Source organism: Rhinolophus hipposideros, assembly GCF_964194185.1.
Source record: "Rhinolophus hipposideros genome assembly, chromosome: 4".
NCBI classification, from domain to species: Eukaryota; Metazoa; Chordata; class Mammalia; order Chiroptera; family Rhinolophidae; genus Rhinolophus; species Rhinolophus hipposideros.
In genome coordinates, this window is record NC_138050.1 from 9,484,660 (window position 1) to 9,512,300 (window position 27,641).

At 42.6% G+C, this 27,641-nt stretch overlaps 1 protein-coding gene across 2 annotated transcripts in view; it reads left to right on the forward strand.

The window, feature by feature from the left end:
• MIPEP (mitochondrial intermediate peptidase) overlaps positions 1–27,641 on the forward strand; it is a 198,527-nt gene that overhangs the window by 150,397 nt on the left and 20,489 nt on the right. Inside the window, exon 19 of one of the 2 annotated variants that reach the window (XM_081045712.1) lies at positions 20,793–23,163. The exons of the other annotated variant lie outside the window; for it this stretch is intronic. Coding sequence (XP_080901838.1) covers positions 20,793–20,890 — 98 coding nt within the window. The 3' untranslated portion in view covers positions 20,891–23,163. Of the gene's footprint in view, positions 1–20,792; positions 23,164–27,641 lie in introns of those variants that run through there. 2 annotated transcript variants of the gene reach the window in all.

A 27,641-nucleotide genomic window follows, 5' to 3' on the forward strand; every position in this document is an offset into this window, starting at 1 on the left:
ATTTTTACAGTGTAGGGTGGTAGAAACCACCTCGCCTGTTGATCTCTTTCTACCAATAAAAGGAAGTCATAGATCTTTACCAGGAATCCATAGATCTTTTCTTCTGCTAAATTTAACCCAGAAGGCTCTATTATCCTTGAAATTTTTTTCCGATTTTTACTGTCAGTGTTTCAGTGACTAAATTTAACCAACATAATTTTTGCTAAAAATTTCTGGTAAGTAACTTTTAAACAGAATTTTAACTTATAACCTGTCAACCGTGTACTATGGGGGGTGTGTGTGTGTGTGCGTGTGTGTGTGTGTGTGTGTGTGTGGCACTTTTTATCTCAGTGCAATGTTATGGCTCTGTCCACAGGCAAGTGAGTATTGACTGAGAAACAGCTGGATGGAGGAGATAGGTAAAGGACCCCGCCTCTTATTAAACCCTGGGAATCAGAAGTTCCTGCCTAAGGTTTCGAGGCAGGAATTCCTGCCCATTCTTGGGAATTTTTTTTTGCTTTCCAGTTCCCGAATCCCTAGAAAAGTTGGTCGGGAAATCAGGAAAATCGGCTTCTTGAACCCAGGTGTTTGGTAGTATTGGCCGTCACATTGTGAAAACAATTCATCGTAGAGAACAGAAAACAGTTTGTATCTTGGGATTCGGGAACGGGAAAGCGAAAAAAATTCCTGAGAACAGGCAGTAACTCCCGCCTGGAAACCCTATTCCTGCCTAAATGATTTGGAAGGAGATTTGCTATGCAGGGAGAGTCAAGGCACAATGACATAATGAAAGAGTGCCAAATGAGGACACAGACACTGCCTTAATACACTCATTGTTAGATGTTGTTATCCCATTTCACACAGAAGGAAAGTGAGGCCTAGAGCAGGTGAATAATCCCGCAGTGTTTCACAGCTATTGCATGGTGTGGTCAGAGTCTGACCCACGCTGCTCGCTCATCGCCAAGGCCCTTGGGGCCCACTGCACCTGCGGGCTCACAGCACCCCAGCCCCAGCCCGACTCCTCTTGTTGCTGTTGATTCTTGGTGGGTAGTGCTCATTTTGATGTTTTCTTTGAACAGTAGTAAACTGTCCTTTTCTGCTTGCTGTGTAAATGTGAAGAGCCCTCTTCCACTGGTTAGCCATCTGAGATAATGTCTCTGGAGCTGGACTTTACTTGAGGTGAGAGCTCTTTTCCCAGATGAATGTCTTGTAGTAGACGCCTTCCAAGAAATAGACCAACGATTCCGTTTTCAGTTGATGTCAACATTTGCTGCTTTCTAAGAGGAATGTAGATAATATTCTTTCAGCTCTTTTGATTCCTTAATGAAAATAATCACAAAATGTTTAAAAATGGTTATTACAGATGGTGTCCTTAACATGTGGTTACAAATGTGTGCTGTTGGCAATGGGGTAAAAACAGGTTCGAAAAGCAGATGTCATTTCCCCTAGTCCATGATCTACATTCTTTGCTTACCTCCCTGAGGCATCATGCTTCAGGGGCTGAGGAAATGAGAAGTCGAAAGTAATATCTCTGGCAGGACCAGTGCTGGGGTTACGCTCCTGAATTTACCTTTAGAAACTGCACTGATAAAAGGTAAAATAATAATGGTAGTAGTAGAGCTCTAGAGCAGATTTTAGTTGAAGAATTGAATTTAGTTAAAGACATTTGCTTACTCTAACTCTTGTTTGAAATGTTGCCAGAGCTTAGAGACAGGAAAATTTCTCTTGGTTTAACTGAATCATTTCCTGAAAGATCGTTTACAAGATATCTTCTCGTGTTTATTTGTATCTTTTCAGCTATCTCTAAAAGAAACTTTTTCCTTTGGACTATTATATAACTTTGCCAATAATGAAACTAGATGAAGGAATGATCATACCTAAATCTAATTTTCTTTTTTACCTAATAGTTCATCTTTACATTAAAGTTTTCTTCAATCGAGTCATTCCTCCTTAATCTCAGCGTTTGCATATCTCAAATATTTGAATAACATTATCAAGTTCTTTTTCTACCCCATCACATAAATTATGGTATGTCAAATAACACATGTTTAGTTTTTAAATCTCTTTTCTTACAGTACTAAATGTATGTTTAGTTTGATTAAGCTGTCGGGTCAGGAGGACAGCTAAATTCCACTTAACATTTTCCCTAAAAGCAGTTTAAACAAAGCAGAGCTTTAAAAAATTCTTAAAATCTTAAATCACATACTCAAAATAATTGAAATTTCAGCACCACCCTCATTTTTACCTTTTTCACGCACACGCTTTTTCCACTTTAGGATAGGAATTCTATTAAAATGCTGTAGTAGCCTTGTGTACCGATTTTCCTAAGATGAGTAATATTTTGTTGGATATTAGCCAGTAAGACTAATTAACCTCCACTGCTTTCCTATTTCTAGAGTTGAATGAGCAGGAGCAAGCGACAGTCGTAGCAATAACAACAACCATGAGAACGGTAGCTGTATAACTACTGCTAGAAACCTTTGATGTGTGAGACCTGTACGAAGCAAGTTGCATGTATCACCTCATTGAATTCTCTCAGCAATCCACGGGGTGCTTAAGTAACTTACACACAAGATCACACGGTAGCAAGTGGTAGAACTAGGTTCAGATTCAGGCACCCCAACTCATCTTGCGTAGCCTTGTGGGTAATCTCTTAAACTTCTTTTTGAGGTTTTCCATGCAGCTTTTGCTTTGGAAATAGTTGCACGCATCTTCCCCTACATTTCCCCCCTTACTCTTTGATAATTTTTGGTGACTGAGTTGCCTTGCCATGAATACATTGATGCAAAGAAAACATTGTTGAGTTCACAGAGCGATATATCATGGGGACAGATCTGAAAGGAGGCACATGCGAATTGGAATTGATCAGGTCTCAGTTGCTTTACGTATTTGAAAGCGGTTTTATAGCAAAATACAACTTGTTGAATGAGAACTCTTGGATGCAGAACAAGATTTTTTACTTTACAACACACTCATTGGCAAAAACCTTTGCTTACACAGTGTGACATGGAAAGCATGCCGTGGAATCAGGCTTAGAATTTAGTGGCTCTGGGATTACGACATAGTTTCAATAATAGAGGTAAATGGCAACCCAGAATAATAGCCAAGCAAATACAATCCCTAATCTTTGGCTTGTTTGGATATTTACTCAGCGTAGCTTCTGAAAGAGCTGAGAGCTTTCTGGAAGAAATAAATGGAAGAGAGCACCTGTGTTCCCAAGGCTAAGACCTCCCTTTTGTAAATGCACTGAATTTTTAAGAGGGTGTGGATGTGTTTAATGTGTGGGTGTGTTTGTTTAAGGAAGACAGTGAACTTCAAAAGGCAAAATGTTTTGTAACCCAGAAATGTAATGGTAAATGGAATTATTCAATCTGCTATGAAATTAAAATAAACTAATTTGTAAACTGAGCTCAGACGTGGGGCTCCACTTGGACCAGCTTCATCCAGCAGGAAGTTCGGACGCTCTGCTTCAATCTAGTCAGGAACCCCAGAAATAAAACCTCCAATTTGAACAACAGCAGATACTAACCCACCTAAGGGACAGTAGAGTTTTTTCAGTTCAGTGAGGAAAGGAATTTCACTTTCTGGCTGGTATCCTCATTTTCCCAGGAACTGATTGCAGATAGTCGGACTCCACCTTTAGCCAAAGGGGTGGGTAACCACAGCCTTGTAGAGAGAAAAACTTCAAAGCAGGGGAGGTGAGCCACACAGTTGCCCTAGGCTTGGGAGAGACAGATCTGGAATGAGAGTTCTGATCTCATAAAATTCACTTTAGACTTTTCAAACTGCCAGGCCAGCCTTTGTACTCTAATTCTTAATCAGTCTGGGCTGAGTATGGCACATGTAATAATTATTTCAGCTTAAAAAAATAGCCATTAACTATTCTGATGGATTTTTAGAATTGGTAGTGGTGTTGGGAATACACAGACTCCCCTTTTCATGCATTCCGAAATCTGAATAGACTGCTGTTCGATGGGTCCCAGTTACAGTTATTTGGTAGCAGAGGGTGGGGGTAGCATAGACAGATGAATATCTGGGCTCTATCAGAATCAGAGGCTGTATCTTAGTACTTCTAGTCTTTTGTAAAAATTGTGGCAAAGTACGAGGTTGGACAATTAAGTTTGGGAACTCATCCTAGAAAAAGTGCTACTTGATTGTCAGACCTCGTACTTTATATATAACTAAAATGTAGCATTTTAACCATTTTTAAAGTGTACAGTTCAGTGACATTCACAATTTTGTGTATTCGCAATCTTTTGTAACCATCACTACCACCCATTTCCAGAACTTTCCCACCATCCCAGTGATCTCTTCTAGGTAAACCTTTTATCACAGCTGCTAACGGCTAGGAAAACGGATTGCCTTTAAGCTTTTGTTTCCTTCTTTTAGTAGATAAACGGTTATCCCATAAAAAGCAGATGGCAAAAAGTAGGGAAAAAGTAAGACAAGCAATGATTCGTTAGCTGGATAATTGCGAGTGTGAGCTTGATGCTAATATCCTAAATACTTAATCACAGACCAATGTTTTGGAATTCAACTTGTGAAAAAAAGAAAAGTCAACCTCATCTTTCAGCTCTTGAACTGGGAAGTAGCTTTTCATAAACCTTTGGATCTGACTGTTACTGTTACCAGTTATGGAGCCTTTTCTCTGTGTTAGATGCATTATTTCATTGTTATAATTATCTAGCAAAGTAGATGACATTATGCCAATTTTATGAGTTCAAACATTACACTGCACTCACACTTTACCTTTACTCAGACTGCTTCTCTGAGGAATGAGGTTTGGGAAGTTAAGTGACGGGTATGAGGTCCCTTCCCCAGGTGGGTAACTCAGGGTCATCCCTCGCCACACCTTGGTCTAAGCATCAGGGTATCAATGCCTTTAGCGGCATCTAAAGTTGTGTTTAGAAGAGGAGGGATTTATCTTTCCTCTCTATTCCTCCTTGACAGCCTTTCAAAGGAAAATTTTTGTGCGGTCAGACGAGGAAAATTAGACTGAAATTTTAAGTCATAAACTGCGATGCTGAGCCAGATCATGCTCCCTTCAGCTTGCACGGTGCCCTGAGGCTGTTTGTCCAACCATATGGTGGTTGTCACAGCTCGGGCTGTGGTCCCGGTAGCCGGTCCCCAGGACATTTCCTTTTTGGAGACCAAGTTCTTCTTGGTCCACGAGACTGTCCCCTAAATCCGTGATACCTGTAGGCCTTAAATATAAACCTGACTGACATAATTTAAACCAAGTCCCAGGCTGTGTCTGAAATGTTAAGAGTATGATTGGCTGTGAGCTTTGATTTTAAGAGATCCAATGAGTTATTTGTCCCTGGCCTTCTTGGGCTTTGAATGCCCGGCCAGTCCTGGTGCTGGGACTGTTGGGACTGCCTGGACCCCAACAGAAGCAACCAGGCCTCAGCTCTCCTGGAGAGCCTTGGACACACCCAATCCATGCGCCTCCATTGCACCTTGGAAACCTACAAAGAGAAGGGTGTTTGCTTCCCTGATTCCACAGGAAAGAAGGCATTTTAGGACCCACAAACGACTGAGGCGATCCCACCTAGCCCCTAACCAGGCCTCACCTCACACCTGCTGCCATACCTGGCCAGGTGTGCCAGGCACCGAAACACTCTGCTCCCCTGTTTGGCCAGGAACACTGCCCTTTCCCCAGTAAACGTGGATGGGGAAATCTGACGTGAAAGCTTGCTGGTGTATCACCCGGATGTGATGAATCTGAGGGAAGACATAGTCATTTAAATGAAAAAAAAAATACCTGCTTCTGTTCAAACCCTGGGTCTAGTACGTTGGTCCTTAAACAAAATGATCAGTGTCCCCCAGGCATCACTAACTCCTTTTAAGTGACGTGTGAATTGCTCTTTTTTTCAACTGAGAATCTCCTTGCAAGAAGCAGAACCAACTCTGGCTTACAAACCAGAAAAGGAACTCTGGGGAACAGGATGGAGGGGGGCCACAGAGACCAAGGGAGAACTCGAAACGGCACCCTTCCTCCGTAGAAGGGAATGCATTCCTGAGGGTGCTGGTGGCAGGATGAATGAGTCCCTGTCACTTTCAGACCTGTTTGTCATTCTGCTCCAGATGCAAACTGCAGGAAGAACACATCTGGCTGGCCCAGTTGGGTGAGGCAAGGCGAGGGCCGGGACATGTTAGCCAGCTGCTCCAGCAGGCTGCTCACTGGCACATCCACAGGGGTCCACACCTACCTTGGGAGGTTTGCACCGGCACATGGGAGAGGGTTCCGCAGCTTCCTGGGCCTCTGGAGCACCCCCCCCCACACCCCGTGTGACAGCCAAAAATGTCTTTAGACATTGCCACGTGTCCCCTGGGGAGTAAGGAGGGTGGGCAAAATTGCCCTTAGTTGAGAACTGCCACCCTAAAGCAAAATCAACCCTCTGACCAGAAGGGGGATGGGTGCTGGGTGGCAAACAAGCGGCAGCCACTTGGTCTCTCCTCTCTGTTTTCACGGTTCCGGCCCTGGTCAGAATGCAGCCCCTAGTCTGTGGGCTCACCAGCTCCATGCACTTCTCACTCACAGATGCTGCCTCCTGACAGCAAGGTCCCCTGAGGTCCCTTCCCTTAGCGTTTAGTCATCACTCCCTCTGTACCTTATGGGTAACATCTCTGTGCCTTACAGGATTCTACAGAAACAATTATTTCCATGGTTTTCCTCCCCCACACCTCAAAATAATGAACTTCTTAAGAACAGAAATCATGTCTCAGAGCTGTGTGCCCAGTGTGTCTGGCACAGGGTGCTGGGCACGTGGGTACTCGTACATGTTCTTATGCATTAGTGCACGAGCAGACTCCGTCTCGGATGGAGTGAGGCGTGGGTACGGCCCTGCTTACTATAGTGTTGGGGAAGCGTGGCAGCCAGGCAGGCGTCCATTTCAGAACCCCTAAAGTGGGGATGTACCAGTTCTGTGGGGAGTCTGTACTTCAGCACATCCATCCATCCCCCCGCCCCCTCGTCTGCTAGGAATCACCCGAGAATGACCCATTTTTGCGGAACTGAGGACATTCCCGCAGAGCGCCATCGCCTGTGTGGACTTCCTGGTCTCCTGCCTGGAGAAGGTGCTCTCCTGGGCTGGACTCCTCTCCACGGAGGTTTGATTATAGGCCTCCAGCTCAGAACAGCTGGAATGGCTGCGTGAAAGAAGCTTTTGAGATGTGTTTCTGAGCTTTCCTCACGGAAGAGTCAATAATTGGTAAACACAAAGTACTGTTTCTCAGGGGTTACTAGTAATCAAACTAAGACTCTGCTCCATTTTTTAAATAAAAATACTGCTGCTAACTGCCAAAGCTTGCCTCCCGGGTGGGAGACTTGTCGGGTGGGAGACTCCTCACATAAGTCGGCAGTCACGGACCCACCCCGTCCTCTCACAACTCTGTCAGCTCCCTCTCTGGCCGCCTCCTCCCCAAGATTTCAAGGCTGTTTTTATGCCAAATCCATTCGATCCTTTTAGGTGCTTTTCCAGCCAGTGGTGTCATCCCTCTGGGGCTTGGGAGTCATAACTTTGAACAGTGTCCCCAACAAATCCTACTTTTGTTTCAGAAAAGAAGTATGTTTTTAGTTTAGTTAAATAGAAAATCAATACATCTTTCTTGCTCAGTATTTTTGAAGTTATAGTTGCCAGTTGAGAGTAACTTTGTCTCGCTTTCCAAGTGAATCACTGTTTCCTGGGTCCATCAGAGCAGTTGTTCCCACACGTCAGGGAGTATCAGATGCATTGGGAGGGCTCGGGCTCTACCCCCATTTACTGACACGTTAGGTCTGGGGTGGGGACCAAGAATGTGTATTTCTAGCAGGTTCAGGTGATCTCAGGTTGTTGGGTTTTAAAACTAGGGTTTTAGAACCAGGAGAGCATACATTTCTAGAAGACAGATTCTTAGTGATTTTTATACATAGTATCTTCCTAATAAATCATAGGTGATTTTTTTTGCCTGCGTACTTATATTAGGTACTCAGGTACAAATGGAATGAATGAGTGAGTGAATGAATGAATGGATGTAAAAAGTTACAAAGCTCCATGAATAGTTACTTCAGTTCACTTCTCCCTGCTTTCACTAAACTTTAATCAAACGTAACCACAGTTTTTTTTGACTGGGCGCCCTTGGTTGGTGTTGAGCAATAGGAGATGTAACTATTCCACTCTTCCAAGGCTTAGTATAATTCCAATGTTTTTAATTACCCGGATAATCCCATGTCTTCTCAAAATTAAATGATACAGGGCCGGCCCTGTGGCTCAGGCGGTTAGAGCTCCCTGCTCCTAACTCCGAAGGCTGCCGGTTCGATTCCCACATAGGCCAGTGGGCTCTCAACTACAAGGTTGCCAGTTCGATTCCTCGAGTCCCGCAAGGGATGGTGGGCTCTGCCCCCTGCAACTAGCAATGGCAACTGGACCTGGAGCTGAGCTGCGCCCTCCACAACTAAGACTGAAAGGACAACAACTTGAAGCTGAATGGCACCCTCCACAACTAAGATTGAAAGGACAACAACTTGACTTGGAAGAAAGTCCTGGAAGTACACACTGTTCCCCAATAAAGTCCTGTTCCCCTTCCCCAATAAAATCTTTTAAAAAAAATTAAATGTTACAGAGGCCATTTCACCTCTGGCACGTCGGGAGCCAGAACGAGATTCCATCTTTACCAGGTTGGCTTAGGGGCATACTCAAACTGCCAGCCAGTTCCCGATCATGTTTTCAAATAATTGTATTAGTTGTACATGTAAACCGGCACACAAGGGGTTAAAGAGCTCATGCCAGGAGCATGTTGATGTTTAAACGATGCTCCAGTTAGATTCTGTATTACATATTACAAAGTAACAGGGTGTGAACTTGCAGCTTTATACACGTACTGAAGTCATCCTGGGGCTGACAGAATTTTTTCTTGGTGAAAGCATAGAAATATGCATAGTTAGGAGTCCCTTAAACGTGTAAGGGCTTCTGTTTGCAAAGGGTTACCACAGATACTTGGAGCCCGCCCAGGAAACATCCTTAAGTGCAAAACTCTTAGGCACTTTTTTCTCCCAGTGTTATGCCTAAGAAAGAACTCCCACAGCAACCAAGCGTGGCCAGTATTGTGCCCTGAGAGGAAGGGCTTTTGTCAAAGCCATTTGCCAGGACCAGCTTACTGCCTTCTCAGCAGAGGCCGCTCCCACCTTCTCTGCTCTGCTCTTTCCTTACTTACGTCCAGTTAGGCAGTTACATAGTTGCGACTGCTTGAGAAGTGTGCTCCACAGGACAGAAACCCCATTGCCCCGGAGCAGTGGACATGGTGGTTCTGTCTTCAAGGCAGTAAGGGACAGTTAATGAGTTGGGTCCTTGTAGCCATGGGTGGCTTCAGGAAGTTGTTAGCCTTTTTTGCTTTTTTTTTTTTTTTTTTGGTTTTTGCCTCATCCGGGATGCTAGTGTTTAAATATAGACCTTCTAAGAACGGTATTATTTTACAACATTCCAGGGCATGAGGCAATATGTCACCGGTGCCGTAAGAGCATGGGCTCTGGAACCAGACTGCCAGGGTTCAACAAAGAAACTTTGTGGTTGTGTGATCTCTCCTTGCTCCATTTTCTTCTTTCAAAGATAGGTTCTTCATAGGTGCATGTGAAGGATCATATGAGTCAATGCTTTTAGCACGGTGCCTGGCGCTCAGTAAATGTTCAACAGAGGGCTGCCATTATCCCTTTGTTGTTTGTGACGATGGCAGTCTTTGCGTGAACGCTTTCTAGACCGGCTGTCTGTGCGTCAGGTCCCCATGCCGGTGTCTTTAGGCTCACGGTACTTCCAGCTCTACGTTTGCAGTGACTAGAGAGAATGGCATGCAGTACAATTTGGAAACCCGTGTGCTGCCTCAAAAATCAGCCTTGGAATCCTTTTGATATCATAATTTATTTTCATCAGGCCTAGAATCATTGCCCTGGTACTTCAAGTTTATGAAACATGCTAGTTTGCACAGAGCGGTTGGTGAAAATGTTCTGGCTTGTACCAACTTTTATTAGCCCATTTGCCTCTCAGGTAAAATGAGGAGAAAAATTAATTAAACCATCATTCTTCAACTACTCATTATATATTCTCTATCCCTCTGAGTAGGACAGGTAGGTGAAACTCAACTGCCTCCTTTCCTTTGTAAGGAAATCCTAATGCAATTTTGTCTTTCTTGCATTACTGTCAACACTTTTCTTTTTTGAGTTGTAAAACTGCAGTTTGTTTCAGTCCTTTTGGCAAAATCAACCCAAAAACCCCTCCCTAATTTAGGTGATTTCCACGGTGAAATATGTTTGTAAACTCCACCCACTTACAGACTTAACAGCTCCAACCTTTTTCCCAGGGGCTCCTAAGAAATTGCAAGTCTAGTCATCACCCTTTTAAGATTAAGACTTGAAGACAAAGGAGACATTTTTGTCAGCTTTTGAAAAAAAAAATCAAAGAGTTCTTGGAATATTTTTCACTGCACATATATAATATGAAAGCTAACTTCAATTTTTCTTATTTGTGGAACTACCTTAACACATTGTGTTTTTCTTTTAATTCTGTCCAGAAGTTGGTTCATGTTGACACTTGCCAAACATTTAAATCTAATTAAAGCGAGGATGCCATAACAATGTACCAAGTGAATTCTTGCCCCAGTAACTTTCATTATCCCTTCAGGTCCTGTCATCCTCCTTTTTGAACCTTCATCTTTAGCAATCACAACACATACAAAATTACCAAACCGTTTAGCTCTGACCAGATTTTACCTCAAAATACCATGAGTGTATGTTTTTTTCTTGTTGTTGCCACATTGCCATTCTCTGAGATGGGGAACTGGAGAAGGAGGTGTGCTCCTTCGGTCTGTCTGCCGAGAAGGACAGAGCAAGGTCACAGTTACCTTGGCAGTTTGTTGAGTTAAAATGAACCACTTCAAAGGGACAGGAGGGCCATGCTTAGCTAAATACATTTGCTCGGAATTAAGTGGGCTTTACTTCCTGACAGTTCTAGTCATTTAATTATAAACAGCCAGTCATTTAATTATAGAAGGTTTCACATACTAAAAGGGAGAAAATGGTGTAATAGATTAGTACGTGATTGAAAGCCATGTTTCAATGTTTTCCCTACAATTGTTCTCTGCATTAAGAAACCTCGCACATAGGAAATGCCTGAAACCTGATTTATTCATCACATTGCATCTATCTAAGTAATAACCTCCATCTAGAAAATACGATGTGAAATCTGTGAGTTTAGCCATCAGCAGAGACAGCATTTCTGTAGTTAACACAGCTGGACCAGAGGAGATGCCTTCTTTCATCCATAGAGATCATTTTACTATAAAAAGAACACTGTGTTTTGAACCTTAGTTTTGCAAATAAAGACATCGTGACAAAATTCTCTTCCTGTAGCTGCTCCTTATTTCTCAGATAGTTGCCCAGATGGAGCTATTAGAATTTGAACTTGAACAGGGATGAAAACACTACAATATTGTCCTTAACTACTCCAGGTCTAGTTAGTGGCTGACAAGTATGTGTTGGGAGCTACTGGTCTTATGTTCACCATACAAAGCAGTCCGTGGACGGTCCCACACGGTCACTCTCCCTGGTGGGAATGACCACGTCCGTGTGTCAGGTCCTGGGCCCACCCCCCTGAACTCTGTGTTCTCACTACTGACTGAAGTCTGGATGCCTGCACAGGGGTGCCCTACCCCCCAACCCCCGCCCAGCAGTGAAACGTGGTGAGCTGTTAGCTTTGCTCCTGTTCTCCGGCTGTTTCCCTTCCCATTCCTGGTCACTAGTTCCAAGGCTCACAGTCCTGTCCCATCATGTCTGCCCCAGGGCCTCCCCCGCCCTTACCCCAGTCCCACGAAGCCACTTATGGTCAACATACATTCTGCATTTCCCACCTTTCTGCCTTTCTCAGGTCCTCCTTGCCACGTGAAGGGCCCTAGTCTTCCCCATCTTTCAACTTTCTACTCAGATCCCCACTTCCCACAAAGCCTTCTGAATCTCTCGATCAGAATTCACCTTCTCCTCCTGTCCTCCCACCAACAGCACTTCATGTGCTCTTAACATCCACAGTTTTCTTTTGTCCAGACAGCGTATGTTGAAAATTTCCAAACATTCAAAAAAGTTGAATGAATAGTACAATAAACACACATATACTTGCCATTTAGATTCTACAGTTAACATTTTGCTATATTTGCTTTATCATGCACCCAGCTGTCCATTCATTCACACACCCCTCAATCTATCATAGATATTGTATGTCATATGCATATGTTTTCAAATCAAGTTACAGATATCAGTACATTTTACCCCTAGGCACTTTTGCATGCATAGCATGAACTAGAGTACAATAATTTTTAAAAAAAATTTATTGGGGTGACAATTGTTAGTAAAATTACATAGATTTCAGGTGTACAATTCTGTATTACATCATCTATAAATCCCATTGTGTGTTCACCACCCAGAGTCAGTTCTCCTTCCGTCACCATATATTTGATCCCCCTTTACCCTCATCTCCCTCCCCCCACCCCCCTCACCCTCTGGTAACCACTAAACTATTGTCTGTGTCTATGAGTTTTTGTTTCTCATTTGTTTGTGTTGTTCTTTTGTTGTTTTCGGTTTATATACTACATGTCAGTGAAATCACATGGTTCTCTGCTTTTTCTGTCTGACTTATTTCACTTAGCGTCATACTCTCAAGATCCATCCATGTTGTCACAAATGTTCCTATTTCATCTTTTCTTACCGCTGAATAGTATTCCATTGTGTATATATACCACAACTTCTTTATCCATTCATCTATCGAAGGACATTTTGGTTGTTTCCATGTCTTGGCCACCGTAAACAAAGTTGCAATGAACATTGGAGCACACGTGTCTTTATGTATAAATGTCTTCAGATTTTTTGGGTAGATACCCAGGAGAGGGATTGCTGGGTCATATGGTAATTCTATTTGTAATTTTTTGAGGAACCTCCACACTGCCTTCCATAACGGCTGCACCAGTCTGCATTCCCACCAACAGTGTATGAGGGTTCCTTTTTCTCCACAGCCTCTCCAACACCTGTTACTATTTGTCTTGTTGATGATAGCCATTCTGACTGGGGTGAGGTGAATCTCATTGTGGTTTTTATTTTAATTTCTCTGATAATTAGTGATGTTGAGCATTTTTTCATATGTCTATTTGCCATTTGTATGTCCTCTTTGGAGAAATGTCTCTTCAGGTCTTCTGCCCATTTTCCGATTGGGTTGTCTGTTTTTTTGTTGTTGAGTTTCTTGAGTTCCTTGTATATTTTGGATATTAGCCCCTTGTCGAAGGCACTGTTTGCAAAAACCTTCTCCCATTCAGTTGGTTGCCTCTTTATTTTGTCAATGGTTTCTTTTGCTGTGCAGAAGCTTTTAAGTTTCATATAGTCCCAATAATTTATTTTAGCTTTTATTTCCATTGCCTTTGGAGTCAAATTCATAAAATGCTCTTTGAACCCAAGGTCCGTAAGTTTAGTAACTATGTTTTCTTCTACCTATGCAGTTTATTGTGTCAGGTCTTATGCTTAAGTCTTTGATCCATTTTGAATTAATTTTGGTACATGGTGACAGATAGCAGTCCAGTTTCATTCTTTTGCACGTGGCTATCCAGTTCTCCCACCACCATTTATTGAAGAGGCTGTCTTTCCTCCGTTGTATGTTTTTAGCTTCTTTGTCAAAAATCATCTGTCCGTATTTATGTGGTTTTATTTCTGGGTTCTCAATTCTATTCCATTGGTCTATGTGTCTTTTTTCTGCCAATACCATGCTGTTTTGATTATTGTAACCCTGCAGTACAAGGGAAAGTCAGGGAGTGTGATACCTCCAGTATTATTCTTTTTTCTTAATACTGCTTTGGCTATTTGGGGTCTTTTGTGGTTCCAAACAAGTCTGATGGTTTTTTTGTTCTATTTCTTTAAAAAATGCCATTGGGATTTTGATGGGGATTCCATTAAATCTGTATATTACTTTGAGTAATATGGCCATTTTAACTATGTTGATTCTTCCAATCAATGAGTACGGAATGTCTTTCCATTTCTTTGTGTCTTCTTCAATTTCTTTCATAAATGTCTTATAGTTTTCAGCATATAAATCCTTCACATCCTTGGTTACGTTTATTCCTAGGTATTTTATTCTTTTTACTGCAATTGCAAAAGGAGTTGTTTTTTTATTTCTTTTTCTGAGATTTCATTGTTAGTATATAGGAATACAATGGACTTTTGTACGTTGATTTTGTAGCCAGGCACTTTACTGTATTCGTTGATTGTTTCTAATAGCTTTTTGGTGGAGTCTTTAGGGTTTCCTATATATAGCATCATGTCATCTGCAAAGAGTGATAATTTAATTTCATTCCCAATTTGGATGCCTTTTATTTCTTTCTCGTGCCTGATTGCTCTGGCAAGGACTTTCAATACTATGTTGTAAAGCAGAGGTGATAGTGGACAGCCCTGTCGTGTTCCTGAACATAGAGCAAAGGGCTTCAGTTTTTCACCATTAATTATGAGATTAGCTGAGGGCTTGTCATATATGGCCTTTATTATGTTAAGGTATTTTCCTTCTATACCTATTTTATTAAGTGTTTTAATCATAAGTGGATGTTGTATCTTGTCAAGTGCTTTTTCTGCATCAATTGATAGAATCATATGGTTTTTGTCCTTTATTTTGTTTATGTGATGTATCACATTGATGGATTTGCGAATATTGAACAATCCTTGTGCCCCGGGGATGAACCCCACTTGGTCGTGATGAATAATCTTTTTAATGCATTGTTGTATTCGATTTGCTAGAATTTTGTTTAGGATTTTTGCATCTGTATTCATCAGAGATATTGGTCTGTAGTTTTCTTTTTTTGTGTTGTCCTTATCAGGTTTTGGTATCAGGGTAATGTTGGCCTCATAAAATGAGTTAGGGAGTACTGTCTCTTCTTCAATTTTTTGGAAGAGTTTGAGCAGGATTTGTATTAGATCCTCTTTGAAGGTTTGGTAGAATTCACTAGTGAAGCCATCTGGTCCCGGACTTTTGCTTTGGGGAAGGTTTTGGATGACTGATTCAATTTTGTTACTGGTGATCGGTCTGTTTAGATTTTCCAGTTCTTCATGGTTCAGCCTTGGAAGGCTATATGTTTCTAAGAACTTGTCCATTTCTTCTAGGTTATTGAATTTGGTGGCATATAGTCCTTCATAGTATTCTTGGATGATCTTTTGTATTTCTGTGGTGTCCGTGATAACTTCCCCTTTTTCATTTCTGATTTTGTTAATTAGTGTCTTCTCTCTTTTTATCTTAGTGAGTCTAGCCAAGGGTTTGTCGATTTTGTTAATCTTTTCAAAGAACCAGCTTTTTGTCACATTAATTTTTTCTATTGTCTTTTTGTTCTCTATTTCATTTAGTTCTGCTCTGATTTTTGTTATTTCCTTTCTTCTGCTGACCTTGGGTTTCGCTTGTTCTTCTTTTTCTAGTTTTTTAAGGTGTAACATGAGGTTATTTATTTGGGATTTTTCTTGTTTCTTGAGATAGGCCTGTAATGATATAAATTTCCCTCTTAAAACTGCTTTCGCAGCATCCCAAAAATTTTGGTAGGATGTATTTTCATTGTCATTTGTTTCTATGTATCTTTTGAGCTCTCCTCTAATTTCTTCTTTGACCCAGTCCTTCTTTAAAAGTATGTTGTTTAATCTCCATGTATTTGTGTTTTTTCCTGCTTTCTTTTTGCAGTTGATATCCAATTTCAAAGCTTTGTGATCAGAGAATATGCTTGGTATGATTTCAATCTTCTTAAATTTGCTGAGGCTGATTTTGTGTCCCAATATATGGTCTATCCTTGAGAATGTTCCATGTACACTAGAAAAGAATGTATAGTCTGATGTTTTAGGATGAAGTGCTCTATATATGTCAATTATGTCCAATTCATCTAATGTGTCATTTAGGGCTGCGATTTCGTTATTTATCTTCTGTTTGGATGATCTATCCATAGCTGTCAATGATGTATTTAAGTCCCCTAGTATAATTGTGTTTTGGTCAATTTCTCCCTTTAGTTTAGCTTGGTATATTTTGGTGCTCCCTGATTGGGTGCATAAATATTGATGACTGTTATGTCTTCTTGTTGTATAGTCCCCTTTACCATTATGAAATGTCCATCTTTGTCTCTTGTTATCTTTTTCACCCTGAAGTCTGTTTCATCTGATATCATTATGGCTACACCTGATTTTCTCTGGGTACCATTTGCTTGGAGTGTCAATTTCCACCCTTTCACTTTGAGTCTATGCTTGTCCTTGTAGCTGAGATGTGTCTCTTGGAGACAGCATATGGTTGGGTGTAGTTTTTTTGATCCAGTCTGCTACTCTGCACCTTTCTATTGGTGAGTTCAGTCCATTTACACTTAGTATGATTATTGATATGTGAGGATTTCCTGTCATTCTATCCTTAGTTTTCTGGTAAGGCTATGTCTCCATTGTTTCTTTGCCTTTTTGTTGTTGTCTATTATTTCTGTATGGTGGTATTCTATGATGTTTCCCTCTGTTTCTTCTTTTATTACAGTACATATTTCAGTTCTGGATTTTTTTTGAGTGGTTACCCTTAAGTTTATGTAAAAGAAAGTTTGATATTTAGAGTGTTCCATTTTCTTTAGCACGCTTACTTTCTCCATTCCCATATTCCGGTTCAGGCCTTTACTCTCCCCCTTTTTATGTTTCGGTTGCCACAAATTGTCCCTGTTGATGGTGGTCGAATAGCCTCCTTTAGTATTTCTTGTAGTGCAGGTCGTGTATTAGAAAATTCCCTCAGCTTCTGTATGTCTGGAAAGGTCTTTATTCCTCCTTCATATCTACAGGATATCTTTGCTGGATATAGTATTCTTGGCTCGTAATTTCTCTCTTTCAGTAGTTTGAATATTTGGTTCCACTCTCTCCTGGCTTGTAGAGTTTCTGCTGAAAAATCTGATGATAATCTAATGGGCTTTCCTTTGTAGGTTACCGTCTCCTTTTCCCTGGCTGCCTTGAGGATTCTTTCTTTGTCATTGATTTTAGACAGCTTCAATACAATGTGTCTTGGAGAAGGCCTGTTGGGATTGAGGTAATTAGGTGTTCTATTTGCTTCTTGGATTCGAGGATCCAGTTCTGTCCACAAGTTTGGGAAGTTCTCATCAACAATTTGTTTGATTATATTCTCTGTTCCCTTCTCTCTTTCTTCTCCTTCTGGTATGCCCATTATTTTTATGTTGCTCTTTCTGATGGAGTCAGAAAATTCTTGTAGAGTTCTTTCATTTCTTTTGAGTCTCAAGTCTCTTTCTTCTTCCTTCTGTATAATTTCCAGGTTTCTATCTTCAATGTCACTGATTCTTTCCTCCATGTGGTCAACTCTACTACCTAAGATGGCTATTTCATTCTTAATTTCTTCTATTGAGTTCTTAATCTCCAGAAATTCCATTTGGTTCTTTAAAATTTTAATCTCTTTCGTAAAATGCTCATATTGTTCTTTGATTATGTTTCTGAGTTCATTAAACTGCCTTTCTGTGTTTTCTTGTATTTTGTTGAGTTTTTTCAGAACTGCAATCTTGAATTCTCTGTCATTTAAGTCACATATTTCCATATCTTTAAGTTCCTTTTCTGGAGACTTTTCACTTTCTCTCTGAGCTGTCTTGTTGCCTTGGTTATTCATGGCAATTACTGATTTATTATTTCTCTTCCTAGACATCTACAGGAGTGGCTTCTGCAACAGGTTGATAGGAAGAGGTCTTTCTTTTGTTTTTCAGTACTTGGTTGGTAGAATTTTTATTTTCTCTCCGACTGCAGCCTTTCTTTTTCCTCTCACACGGTAGTGCTATGTTTTCTCTGCACTATTCCAGCTTCTCACACAATGGGGGGATTCCCTGGGAGACAGGCTTCTCCTCTGTTAATAGTTCGCCTATGTCAAATCCGTGTGGGTATGCGGAGAGCATTTGAAGTTCCAAAGCTCTTCCTTCACCAGATTCAGAGCCCGTATGTTTCAGCAGTTCTGTTTACTCCTGCAGGGATCCGCCCAGATAGGTGGGGCCAGGGGCGGGCGGTGTGAGTTGTGAGAGGTGGCCCAGAGCAATGGCAGCGACCACCACCACAGCCGGTCCTGCTTCCACAGCTCCCTGCCCTTTGCGGGAACTAGTTGGGCTGCGAATCTATGTCTGTGGTCCACAGTTCTCAGAATAGCAAATATTCTGTTCTTTTGATCTGAGACTGCTACTGTTCCACTTCTAGCACCGCGCAGGTGGGGCAGGGCGAGCTCTGGGAGGGTAGGGAGAGGGCAGCTAGTCTCAGTGCCCAAGGCTTCTGTTCTCTGCTCGGCAGTGAGGACTTAAATCCAGCCTCCCATCCCCCAGTCTTCTCTCCAAGGTCCCTGCCGTGAGCGTTGGGTTCAGCCGTATGATATGCTGTCCCCTCAGCCCTGTGGGCCATAAGCGGAGCCCTAGCAGTCCAAGGTCTTCCCTCTCCCGCAGCTGCGGTAGTTCGGGATGCAGCGAGCTCGGAGCACTGAGCTAGGTCTGCGTCCTGCACCCGTGTGGCTCCGCCTATGCAACTCCCCCCACCCCTCGCCCGATTCACCCACCTTGAGGTGAATTCAGTAGTTGGCCTCTTCATCCTACCTGTCTGTTGTGCAGGGAGTCCTTTGTGGAGTCATTGTAGTTCGATTAGTTGTAAACTCCAGGAGAGCCTTACAGAGCCCCACCTCACACCTCTCAATTATGATGACATCTCTCAATTATTTTCTTTTTTAGTGAAAATTTGTATACAGTGAAATATGCACATCTTTAATGTACCATTTAATGAGTTTTGACACATGTTTGCATCTTTATAACAAATCACTTTCCAGATACAGAACATTACATCAAACCAGGAAGTTTTCGTATGTCCCTTCTCAGTTGATTGCTGTCTCCACGCTCAAAGGCAACCACTGTTGTGATTTTTTTTCACCATAGATTAATTTGGCCCATTTCTGAACTTTATATAAATGAAATCAAACAGTACGTACTCCTTTGTGTGAGGCTTCTGGCATTCAACGCAGTGTGTTTGAGGTCCGTCCGTCTATGTTGTTGCCTGTATTGGAGGTGGGTGGTTCCTTTTGTTGTTGAGTGGCATTCGTTTTGTGAATATACCACATGTGTTTATCCATATACTGTTGATAGAAACTTGCGTTGTTCCCAGTTTGGGGATGTAAAATCCTTTTCTTTGTTGACATGCTTTCATTTCCTTCGGGTAAATATCTAGGAGAAAATTGCTGGTTTACAGGGTAAGCATTGTGCTTATTAGTTTTGTAAGAAACTGCTAGACATTTTTCCAAAGTAGCTAGGTCATTTCATCCTTTTCGCACTGATGTATGACATGAAAGGTTGCCCACAGCTCTGCCTACAGGTGGTGTGTCAGGCTTTCTCATTGCCCAATTCTGGTGGGTGTGTCATGCTGTCACTGTGGTTTTAGTTTTCTTTTCCCGAATAATGATGATGTTTTGTCTTCTTATATGAAAGTTCCGCTCAAATATTCTGTCCATTTTTAATTTTAAAATATTTGGATGATGAGTGGAAAGAGTCCTTTATATATTCTGGATACCAGTCCTGGTAGTGCAGGGTATTTTCTCCCATTCTGTCATTCCTTATTCATTTGTGTAATGGTTTCTTCTAAAGAGTAGAAGTTTTTAATTCTGATAAAATATATCAGCTTTTCATGGTTTTTACTTTCCGTGTCATCCCTAAAAGTCACAAGGATATTCTATACTTCCTTTTGACACTTAATAGTTTTGGCTTTTATAATTAGGTCTTTGCTCATCTCAAATTAATTTTTATGTATTTGGTAGGGTCAAGATCAGTTTGCTCCTGCATCTGGATATCCAGTTACACATGGTTCACTTTTGTGGTTGTGTCCCTCTTGCCCTCGTGTTGTGACTGCCTGTTTGACCTTCACGGATCATGACCTGGCCTGATCCTTTTCACACAGCAAATACTCAAGACATGTTAATTGAATTACATTAAAGATTTAGAGGATGATAGAGGTCTCTGGCAATCTTTTAATGTCTCAGTGTTGGAATTAGTTTTATGGGATCCATCCCCCAAATTTCATGCTGTGTATAGAGCCCCATTTAACCCTTGAGTTACATTACCTGCCAAGACTATAGGTTGAGACAGCAAGGTTGACTGCTTGAATCTTTGGCTTCTTTGGAGTGAAGAATGGAGATCAACTCAGCTTTTTATTAAATGAGTAATATATGCTAGACACGGTGCCTCATTGCTTTCCACTACATGTTCTTGTTTCATCTTTATAGCAACCTTGTATGTTAAATGAGAAGTTTTGAGTACTGGAGATTTTAAGTGACTCCCACATTGTACAATAAGTAAGTTGCAAAGCTAGGATTTCTCCAGGATAAGAAAATTGGGGGAAAGCCAATAATTTGATTCTGATAGGAGATTTCTGCAAAAGAATCAACATTTGATTGCTTTTTAAAGTATATAAGACTTGGTAATCAAACATATTAAATTCTGAATCAACTCAAGGATAATTTAAAAATTCTTCTAACGTCACTCCTAGTATTTAGTGTATCTGCAAAATAAAAACCCTTGAAAAACATATTTGGGCCTAAATCTCTATGCTAAGTTTTGATTAGATAGTAAAAAAGTATTGACATCCGAAATGTCCACACACTGCCCAGGACGTTTTGTCATGTTCTCAGAGTCAGGTGATGGAGCCAAGCTTATTTCAGACAGCCAGATGTGCTCCTACAGAGACTGGAATGTGTGTCTCTGCCCCTTCTCGCATCTGGGATGGATGTGTGGGCTGACGTTTGCTTTGTTTGCAGGCATGCTTCAGAAGCGACCTTCTATCGATGACTTTGTAAGTGCCCTCGTCTCCGACTTGGATTTGGACTTCGAAACGTTCCTCATGGATTCTGAATGATGGAAGCACCTTGAATATTTCAAACTGAGGTCATGTAGATATTAGCTTTGTTGTAAACGCCGCAGCTGTGAACACTCGTTTCTGAGTTCAGTGTTCACTTCTGTAATAACTTCTGAAAAACCTCAAACGGATGGAACTTGGAATAAATAATTTGTTTTAATGAAGCTGGCTTTTAGCCTGTTTGGCAGATTTTTGAACATATGGAAATCTACTCAGTGAGCTAGTAAAAACTAGAGCACAGAGTTGTTAAACTTAAGGTCCGGGCATTTCCTCAGTGCAGCCACTCTCCTGTTGAACTTTCCCCTGCTTTCCGCTGACCGTTAATTGGTTAAATTAGACACTTCATTAAAAGCCGAATTATTTTTGTTTGAAGCTGTCTTCAGAAAGATTACACAAAGAGTTCTTTTGAATGGTTACGACCACTATACTAGGCTTTGAAGATGCACTTGGGGTAGTCCGCTGCAGCGACCAAGGAACCAAGTGTGGTTTCCGAAGTACCTGCTGCCATTGAAGGCAGCGTTTACACAGCATTTGGGTGGACTCAGAACAGACAAGACTTCAACTCACACTCCTCTGGCTTGATTGTGAATGTCCAAAAACAAGGGCAGTACAATTAATCAGTGATGTGCCAAGAGCCAGCAACTGACGAATAAAAAGACTGGGATTTAAACCATATCTGTCTTGTCCTGAACGCATCTGCCTTCCATTAGTGGCATACTGTATCCCTGTGCGTTCAGAATAGGAAAGAAAAGATTTAATGAGTTTCTCCCACCTTCAAAGTCAAGAATTTAATGATAGACTTTAAAATAGCATCCGCTCGCAGCCTCTTGTTGCTTCCCAGTGATGATGCCAAAAGGCCAGATGAAGAATCCCCAAAGCGAAGGGCACGTGTGAAACCTATTCACAGAACCTGGAGGAACTTCTGCAAGCTCAGAAACAGATGCGGCCAGATGAAGAAATGTCAGTGACCCACCCGTGTCGGGTCCCCCTGGGTGCAAGAGGGGCTGACCCGTCATTGCCTCCCACACTCGCACTGAGCGAGCGCCAACCAGAAGGCAGAGCTGCTGGCATGCCACCCCCGCGGTACCCACGCTAGCCCTGTGCTGCCCCGATTCCTCTCCCAGCTCCTCTCACCGGATTTCTCAGTGTGAACACAGGTAACTTGTGAACACAGAGAATCCTGGGGCGGGAAGTAGGGCAGGCGTGGCCTCCTCTGTACTCAAAGCAAAGCTGGGCCAGGGAGGGCAAGGCTTGGGGTGATGCTGGCAACAGGAAGGGCCCCGAGACCAGTGCCCCAGGAGGCATTTAGCTGTTTGTGTCCTCTACCCCATTCATGCACAGAATCTGAGCGAAGGTGAGGAAAGGTCTTCCCTGGCAAACTCGAGCTACACAAATGCTAGCTCTATGCTGAGCCATGGACCGAGAGAAATTGATACGAACCTGCAGGCCCGTGACAAGTAAATCACAAGCGGTACTTTAACCAGCTCCCTGGTGTACTGGCCGTGACAGACCCCTGGGTCTCTGTCAGTCCGTTTGCAGTTGAGGGCGAGTAAGGAGAAAAATCTATGCGGAGCCCAGGCACAAGCATTCTTCCGGAAAAGGGAAGGGAAAGATCATGTGGAAGAGCGTAACTTGGAAAATGATTTTGCAGAGGAAGTTAAGCCCATGGAGAAACCCTCTCTGGTATTCTTAGGGAGGTCCGAGAACACACGGTATCTAAGAAAGCCACAGAGAAAGAGCAAGCAGAAATAAAATAATAGGACAAGCTAAAAAAGAAGATGGGGAGCAACTAAGAAAGAAAGAGATGCAGAGACACTGAAATATGGTGCCATGATTTAAAACATCGTCAAAGCAGAAAAGTGCAAAATTACCGAGGGCAGCCTTGGGAATCATCTCACGATGCGGAGTGGAGGCATGTGGGTGGAGCTGGTAGCGTGGAAGTGGAGGAGGGGACCACCCCCTCCAGACCTTCGAGTTCCTGAGGGGAAAGCAGGCAGGACGAAACAAAAGCAGTAACAAAAACCCAATTCTTGTGTCCTCGTGTGTTCCCAGCACTCAGGACAGCGGGTACCACGTTGGAGGTGCTCGGGTGAATGCATACTATGCAATGAATTTAATAAAACTTGCTTGACATGAGAAGAAAAAAAATGAGTGTGCGATTTAAAAGGGAATCCTTGTTCATTGCCCAACAGTGTGACTGTACTTGATGCCACTGAACACTTAAAAATAGAGAAAACGGTAAGTTTTGTTATGTATATTTTACCACACTTTCTAAAAAAGGAAAAAAAAAAAATCCTGCATTCCACATCAAAACAAATGAGCAAAACAGTGGAAAGAGACCCTCATCTAGACACAGTCTGCCTTTTCTTTTGAGAGTTTAAATGTAAATATAAGGAAAATTCTAAACCAGCATACCCCAAATTGGGCTTTGCAGAACAGTTCCCAGGAAATGTTACTCAGTGTTCTGTGGCCTCAAAAGAGTCCCTTATTAAACACATTGGGGAAATGCCACATGAGCGTTAAAGGTTCACTGTGCACATCAGCAGGCCTCTGATCACAAAACACATGTAGCGTTGCCTGTATGTCCCAGTGTTTCCAAACATATTTGTCTATAGAACCTGCCCTCTTTTGGAGTATCTATGGAAGACATTTTTCACAATCCTGAGAAATCACTGCTAAAAGCATTCAGCTAGAAACAACAGGCACACATGTAAAGGAACAAAAATTGCGATGATTCCAGAATCGCTGCAATTGTAAAATGCGATTGCACACCACCATTAAAAGCCAAAGGACAATGAAACACAAGTTTTGGGAGGGAAAGGCTGAGATGCAAAATAGCATTCTCAGATATGCAAGGGCTCTGGAAACATCTCCTCTTTGTACCCTTCTTTACAAATTGCTAAAAGAATTAGTAATTTAGACCAAGCATCAAAGCAAAGAAAATCTCTAAGGAACTTCTAAGAATGCAGAGGGGTCACTGCCTCTTTTTACAATAACAGCTGGATAAATCATAATAGCAAATAATTTTATTATGAATGCTTTTCCTTATGATGGGAATAAACCCATAAGCACACAGAAATTCCTCTGGGAAAAATTCTCTGCTGTAGTTAGGCTTCACCACCAGCTTCCAAAAATCCAATTTAAAGTACTTATGAATATGTAAACACTAAAAAACACAAATAGAAATAGGACTGGAGGATAACGAGTAAATAAATGTTAACATGGTTGTTTTTAGCATTAATACTCAAGGTGTAGCCTGATTTGGTAAAAGTGGTTGACATAAAATGTTAGTAACAATAGTGCTTGACGTTTATTTAGTGTTTTCCCGTTTACAAAGAATGTGGCCATACAGTTATATCATGGGATGTTTACTACCTACGAGATCACAAGGCAGGGAGTATCCTAACTGTGTCCCTCGTAAGGCAGACAGGCTTGGGGACTTGTCCAGGGTCACAGAGCTGGTCCCTGGCAGCTGCAGGCCCAGAACGGGCTCCTTTGGCTCCTTGCCCACTGCCCTTCATTCCATGCACGTCTCAGACGACCAGGCTGATTTTCTGCAGGCTCTCAGGGACACATTAGACACTGACAGAGATGAGGGGTCCCATGACCCCCACAGGCCACAGGCCTTACATCCTATACCGTCTTTGTTCTTGAGGAAGCCAGTGCCTGTGGACAGATAGAAAATCAAGTGAAATACGGTGTGATGCTACAACGTCAGACCAGGAAAGACGCAGGCTCCAATTAGGGCAGTGTTGGGACAGGAGGATGGAGAGGAGAGAGAGAAATTCTGGAACACTCACTGACAGAACTTGGTAACAAACTGAGTAGTGACGGGGGGGGGGGGGATTAGGTAAAGATGGCACCTATGTGTTCATGTAAATCATGGCCTACACTTGGTTTTAGGAAGGAGTGCCTGGGGAAGCAAGACTTGGCCCAGGCTGTGGTGGGCCGTCAGTGACCGTCCTACTGGTGGGTATATCGCTTAGTCTGCCTCCTTGGAGTGAGATCGAAGGGTGAGCCTTCTCCAGGTACATTTCTCTATCTCATCTATGAAAAGATCACGAAGGAACGTGTCGGGTGCCTTTCTTAAATCCATTAGGCCTTAAAATGCCTTAGGCCAAGGTACTCCCTAGGTCTGAGGTGAACTGCACCCCACAGGCACTGTGCTTGTGCTTTCCAACAGTTTCTCCTCACAGCGCTATCTGGGCGTGAGTGCGATGGTCCCCATTAGAGTGGCACTTGGGAGCCGATATGAGAGCCGATCTGAGCACATGCAGTAGTGCGGTATCAAATATGGATGGGGCGTCTTCGTGCCTGCCAGTTGGGGAACGCGTCCAGGAGAAACGAGTCCTGAAGCAAAATCGTGAAATCCAGGGTAGGTGGGTCGGTAGGTGTGAATTGGAAAATTAACTCAAAAGAATGAGCGTGGTAATCACCTTGGCGAAGCATGAGGCTCTAACCTGCCCGTATTTGAATCAAGAATTCGGCATTTTGTAATATGAAATAGGAAAGGATTCAGGAATATAAAAGTAGCTAAATACATAAAAAGCCCAGGAAACATAGAAATATTACTGCATGCATGTAAAATGCATTTGACCCAGGGAGGCCCCAAAGTAACAGAACGTTTTATACATTTTCGTGGTGCAAACACTGAACAGCAAGACGCCACATAGGGTGTCAAGTGGCATGTCGTTTTCTAGAGCCAGAGTTCCAGGGGTTTGTCTACGTTGCCCGTAATGTTAGCGACACGGCAGACTCATCCAAAATCAAAGTCCTTCTGTCCCAAATCCTCCTGAGTCTGTAACTGGTGCGCCCCAAGTTCCCCAGCTTCTGAAGCAGACACCCCGGGGGTCCTCCTGGCACCGTCACCCGCAGAGTGAGCACTCAGCGTTCCTGCTGCACGAGCATCGCTTCCTCGTTCCGCGTCTGTCTCAGTGAGGCAGGGAGCATGTCTTAGTCATCTTTGCTTCCCTCTGCGAATGGCAGTTGCCGGAGATGTATCAGAACATTAGTAAAAGCCTCCAGTGTAATCTGGGCAAAAAGGAATAAGGGTCCAAGGATGTTCAAAGGAGGAGCCGCTACAGGAAATACCCCGCAGGCGGCTGTGAACCGTGGAAGGAATGGAGGGTTGGAACCCGAGTCTCCTGGAACTTCTTAAAACTCTGTCAGATATAGTTATCATTCACAATGCTTAGGATTTATGGAAATCTCTCTGTTTGCTCCCATCGTCGCTTTAAGAAGAACCCACAAAAGGGCCTGTGAGGGAATATGGAGTGGGTGTTTTTTTTTTTGAATTTGTAAGAAGGGTGAATGGAAGAAACACCCAGGAAAGCTGGACCAAACCAGCCCTAGGAAAGCAGTCCCAAGCCCAGCTGTATGTCTGCATTAGAATTGGTGTGGAAACCTCTTCTGACCTGTCGTCCTTCATTTCTTGTCCAGTATATTTTACATGGCTAGTTGGAGAGAAGGCATTGCCCACGGGGAGGGAGCGCAGTCGAGATCTTAGTTTAATTCTGAAATACAAGCCTTATGCTGATGTGCAATGCAGGTAGGAATTCAGCAGGAAGCATTGCAGAAGCAGCATCATGTCCATGGGGAAAACTGTTTTTGTGGCTTTTTATGTTGAGTCCTCAAGGACAAAGTCATTTTGGCTCTTCTTTACCAATCGCAGGGGTCGAGGGACTGTTGGCTAAGAGCATGGAGCAGGAGTGAGGGCTCGAGTGTGGTGGGGAGGCAGGAAACACCCTCCCTGAGGAAGGATCGAAGCCTATCACATCCTTCCCCGTGTGCCGAGGCCAAACTGCTCTGAAGAGCTCCACTTTGAGCTTTTTAACTCGGGGTGGGGAGAGGGGTTTAATGTGGATTCATTAAAATTATTAAATTTATTAAAAATTATTAAAGTTACTACCAAATTGTGTTTAGATTTCTTCCGACGCTGCTTTTCAAATGTAGTCTTGTAAATTGCTTATGCCTAGCTAGTAGAAAGAGTTCTTAGTTTTACAAAAACCAAAGTGGGGGGTGCGGGGGAGAAGAAGGCCTAGTCGTTCTAGAATTCCTAGCTCAGGAAAGGGATGGCCCTCGGGAGGACGTCCTGTCAGGGTACTACGGCTGCCACAACCACACAGAGCCGTTTTCCGGCACAGGCACCCTCAGAGAGGTTGATGAAAATGAAGCACATAAATAGGTGCTTAGTCTCCATCTAAAGGACAGCCACCACGTGAGGGGCACCGCTGGTTATTCGATGAGTTTTGAAGCACTCAGCTCAGCTCACTACTTCACAAGACGATAGGCGCTCGGACAGAAAAGATGGAGAGACACACACACACATTAGAAGAGGCAAGACGTGGGCTAACCATTTGTTACCGCTGGAGAAAAAGCATGTGGACTGAGAGCAAAGATCGTAAATGTGCACAAAGGACTGCTAGGAAGATGCGAGATAAGCAGTGTAAATAACTGTGCAGCACGGCATGCTTCTAATAGTGCTCTCATTGTCTGCAGACTGTTTGTTAAAGAAGCCAGGTCCGTATCACAGATGGCTCTTTATTGGCTGACGTATGGCTCGCTGTGTGTTCTCAAAGTCCCTTTACTTTTTAGTTTGGAAATCACAAAAAAAAATAATAAAAAGCCAGAACATGTGCTCCGGTCTGAATGTTTGTGTCTTCCCCAAATTCATATGTTAAATCCTAACCCCCAAGGTGATGGTATTAGAAGGTTAGGTCCTTTGGGAAGGGGATTAAGTCATGAGAGTGGA